The 3,942-nt window shown below is 36.6% G+C and overlaps 1 protein-coding gene across 3 annotated transcripts; it reads right to left on the reverse strand.

Annotated features, from left to right (window-relative positions):
* Positions 1–394: 394 nt before the first annotated feature.
* On the reverse strand, positions 395–3,639 carry LOC140973382 (uncharacterized). 3 transcript variants are annotated; one of them, XM_073436126.1, is made up of 8 exons: positions 3,441–3,639; positions 2,762–2,858; positions 2,403–2,516; positions 2,054–2,332; positions 1,840–1,953; positions 1,614–1,686; positions 1,427–1,497; positions 395–616 (listed from the first exon to the last, which is right to left on the reverse strand). In XM_073436126.1, exons 2-7 carry the CDS (start codon positions 2,822–2,824, stop codon positions 1,460–1,462), a joined length of 681 nt encoding a protein of 226 aa, XP_073292227.1. In that variant the 5' UTR covers positions 2,825–2,858; positions 3,441–3,639; the 3' UTR covers positions 395–616; positions 1,427–1,459. The 3 variants fall into 3 exon arrangements, with proteins under 3 accessions (XP_073292227.1, XP_073292228.1, XP_073292225.1); XM_073436127.1 differs by having other exon boundaries at positions 3,210–3,639; XM_073436124.1 differs by having other exon boundaries at positions 2,762–3,639.
* Positions 3,640–3,942: the final 303 nt, after the last annotated feature.

Below are 3,942 nucleotides of genomic sequence, written 5' to 3' on the forward strand. Positions count from 1 at the left end.
AAAATTCTTGACCCAATTCACATTTGGTCCCAAACATACTCAAACTACGAGACCCGTTAAAGAGCAACAAATATGTCATTATCTCAGCTAAATGAGATTATCATCTACTTGGCCCCGATGATAGTCTATTGACTTAATGTGGGGATTCTCAAGCTTTACACCAGCTGGAAATGCACCCTTGTCAAACAAGGTATCAATACCAAAATATCTTTTAATCCTTATCATATCTGCATGTGCATCACATGCATGTTTGAAATAAGCTAAAGTCTCAACGAAATTATCATACATCAGATAATTTCCAAGCTTCATTTTTTGGAAAAATCAGAAAGTCGAGGACCATACTTTGCTCTTAATTAAAAAACCAAATGAAGAATACAAACAGAAAGTCGACAACTTGAGGGCAAGAAGACTTTGTTTTGCAGCACATCGTAGCAGCAAAAATATAACAAAATATCGTCAAGCTACTTCAATAAGACTAGTAGTCACAATAAAATACAACGGCCGAGTTTTCACCTCTGTTCTTAATAACATCACCAAAGTACTAAAACAACAATTCTATAAGTCCCCATAGCTTCTCCGGTCCATAAATCCTTTGAACTTGCAAACACTGACATCCCTGCATCGATAGACGGCAAAGAGATGATTTATAACATGAGCGCATTCATTGCATTAACAAATTGAAAAATAATGAAGTATAATATTAACCAAAAAACTTTAAATAATGTTCTGTGAGTTGCTCCTAGGCTTTAACTTTCAATCATGTTGCCACATTAACTCATGCAGAGTGAAAAGAACGAAACCATCATGTAAGAAGCAAGACACACTGGAACATTAGACTGGTCCTTACGTGATCAGTTTAGCAGAAATCTCAAGACCAATGGAATTTTTTATAGAAAGACAACTGCAATGCTATTACAATTTTGAGCTAGTATAAATTTATTGTTGTTGTGAAATGTGAATAAAGTTCTCCATTGAAATGCCTGACAATTGAGATGTCATGCCTGCATGAGAAATCACATTTGCCAGTTCCTCTTAATTATTCTCCATATCCTAAGCTGCCAAGAATATAATCATAGGAAAGTGGGAAGTCGTGAGTGCCACACTGAACAACGTTACTAGAATCAGTAGAATGTCACCTATCAAGCTCGCACAAACTACAACAATACAAAGAGCTGTGGACCACAATCGGAGTATAGAACTGCAATGGCATGCATAGTCTTCAAATACAAGCCCCAAGGACAAAAATCTTGTAACTTAAAAAGTATATTCAAATCCAACCCTAAGTGATCGGCGTCAAAAACATGGATGTGTTAATTAAAAGCGATAAATGAATAATCTGGGTCTTGATCACATAGATTCAAACTTACGTATGATCATGTAGGCAAACAAACTGTGTTATTAAAATACTAATTTATTTTAGTCTCACCATGGGCTATTGAGTGGCTCACCCTCACAGAGTTCACCCAACCATGGTTCGCTTTCTTCCTCTTTGTCTCACTAAAATAAGCCATAAAATATATAAGGTAGAAAAAATAAAAACCCCAGTACATATTTATCTTTGACAAATGCAGATGACATGAAATCCAAACTCCAACGTAAAAAAGAAGGATTACCTTGGGCTAACTTGTTCAAGGTTGAGGACCATTGTTTTGAAGATTTTCTGTATGCATTCAGGATTTTTTCCATCTACACGAAATCCAAATAAAAAAATAAAGTTTGTTACAAAATTGCCTCTTTGTAATCCATAAAACTGAATATCAAGAAACTACGAAACAAAACTAATAAAATAACATTCAAAAACAGGTGACACACAGAGAAATAATACACGTGTTGGCGTACCACATTTCCACATGAAGAATGCATAGATAGCAAAGCTCGTTCGAGAACATATAAATCAACTGCTTTGTCTTCGGGGAGGGTTGATGTGAAGCTCAGACCAAAATCAATGAGTACCTTTTGTAAAGATAAATCAACTTTTAGCCATTGAGAAAGAATATTGGTAATACTTAATAGCATGAAAAATATACCACTCCAGAAAAAATGACAAAACTACCAGCTGATTGGAACTATTCTGGATTAACATGTTTGATGTCGTCAAATCTCCATGGATAAGGCCACCATCATGTAACTTGCCAATCGCATCACCAATCCGTGCTGCAATATCATATAACCGTTCTTCAACAATACCATGCAACCCAAAGTCGAGCAGTATGTCTTTCACCGAGGGGCCCTCAACAAACTCAAACGTTAAAGTGTTCAACACTGGATCAACAGCATAGAGCGCTGGGGTCGAAACCCCTAGCTTTCTAGCTTTTGTCATGCACCTAGCTTCCTGCTTTGACATTGGCAAAGAGTCAAGCAAACAAAAAAACTCTACGGTTCCTCTGTTTAAAAATACTCACCGCATTCAAGCGTTTGAGAGTGAGCTTTGAGTCCAGAGATGGATGCCTATATTTCTTTGAAAAACGTTTCTTAACAATAGACCTTCGGCCGACAAAAGTTGATTCAAATACTCTCTGTGTAAGACAATTGAAAATGCCATGAGCAACAATTATATTTACCATCACCGTAAAAATAGCAAATTCTGAAACTCCTCAGCAGAGACAATTCTCCGGTGCCTTACATTAACAGCCATTAAATCAGTGAAATATCAAAAGCTAAGGATACACCGATACAAAATAAAACTGCAGCAAGCCACAGCAAAAATTTTAAGAAAACTCTATTCTACAATACACCTTGGAAAGAGCATAATTCAACTTACAGCCTCAGCTCCCTGCTTAATTAAGATCAAGGAATCTTCAACTCCATCTAACTTTATCTCCATGGTGAAAAGCCCAAATTCAGAGGCAAACTTGGAACTGATGGCATAACCAGCATAACATGGAAAGTTAGGAAGCAGTGAAAAAACAATTGCAAGAACTACAAACAAGTACAGCAAAACAATTCTCAAAATTTTGTCGTTAATCTAATCAACAACATTACTCTGTCACAAACCAATAAATGAACGCTCAGAGTCTAGTCTTAGTAAGGGTCAGAATAGTCTCAGTCAAATAACAGGATCAGAACAAGCCTATCTATGTTTGAGCAATTGCAATGGTGTGCTAGAAAAATGTAAGACATAATTAAAGCAACCACCATCCTTCAAAATAATTCATAAACTGATAAGCAAGAACATGAAATTCAACTAAAGGGGAGATGCAATCACATACCAGGTTTCGAACTTTGGACTTCAAAACTATTTAGTACGCTATCACTTACTACAAGATAAAATCTAATCAAATTAATACCTCAATCCCTCCAAATACATCTCATGATTACGACAACTACATCTAGTTGCAAAATTATTTGCTAACAACGAAGTAGAACAAGCCGGAAATCCATACAACACTTCAAAAACTCGATTATCAAAAAATACAGGCACGAAAAACTGGAACTTTTACTTTCCAGGGAGATGAAAGAGCTGCTGACTGCGCGGAAATGGCGTCTCAAATCATCCGTTACACGTGGAAACAGCAAAAATGTGTTTGGAGGAGAAAAGGTAGGAGTAGCGCTCGAGTGATTTTTCTAGGGTTTAACCGCGGAAGTCAAATGATGACGTGGCCAACCCGTTTTGGATGTGGATCGTCGCGGGTTCGAATCTTGTTTGTTGAGAGGAGAAGTGAGGAACGTGTTACCGATGAGTGGGGAAAAATTATATTTTTTGTTTTTATAATTAATATGTTTTTTAGTTTTGAGTTAGTTAGAAGTTAATTTGTTATCTTAATATATTAATTTGTATTTTTTTCGATTTTAGTTTTTTTAATCATAAATTCAGTCAATAACCGAAAAATTCTTATTCGACAACCACCAGACCTTCCTAGACCTCGAGTGGACCTTCATAAACCAGCATCACCCACGGCTGCTCCACCATGCAGCCCGCAGCTCCACCATCCTCACAATAAA

This window comes from Primulina huaijiensis, chromosome 3 (assembly GCF_012295235.1).
Source record: "Primulina huaijiensis isolate GDHJ02 chromosome 3, ASM1229523v2, whole genome shotgun sequence".
Lineage (NCBI taxonomy): Eukaryota > Viridiplantae > Streptophyta > Magnoliopsida > Lamiales > Gesneriaceae > Primulina > Primulina huaijiensis.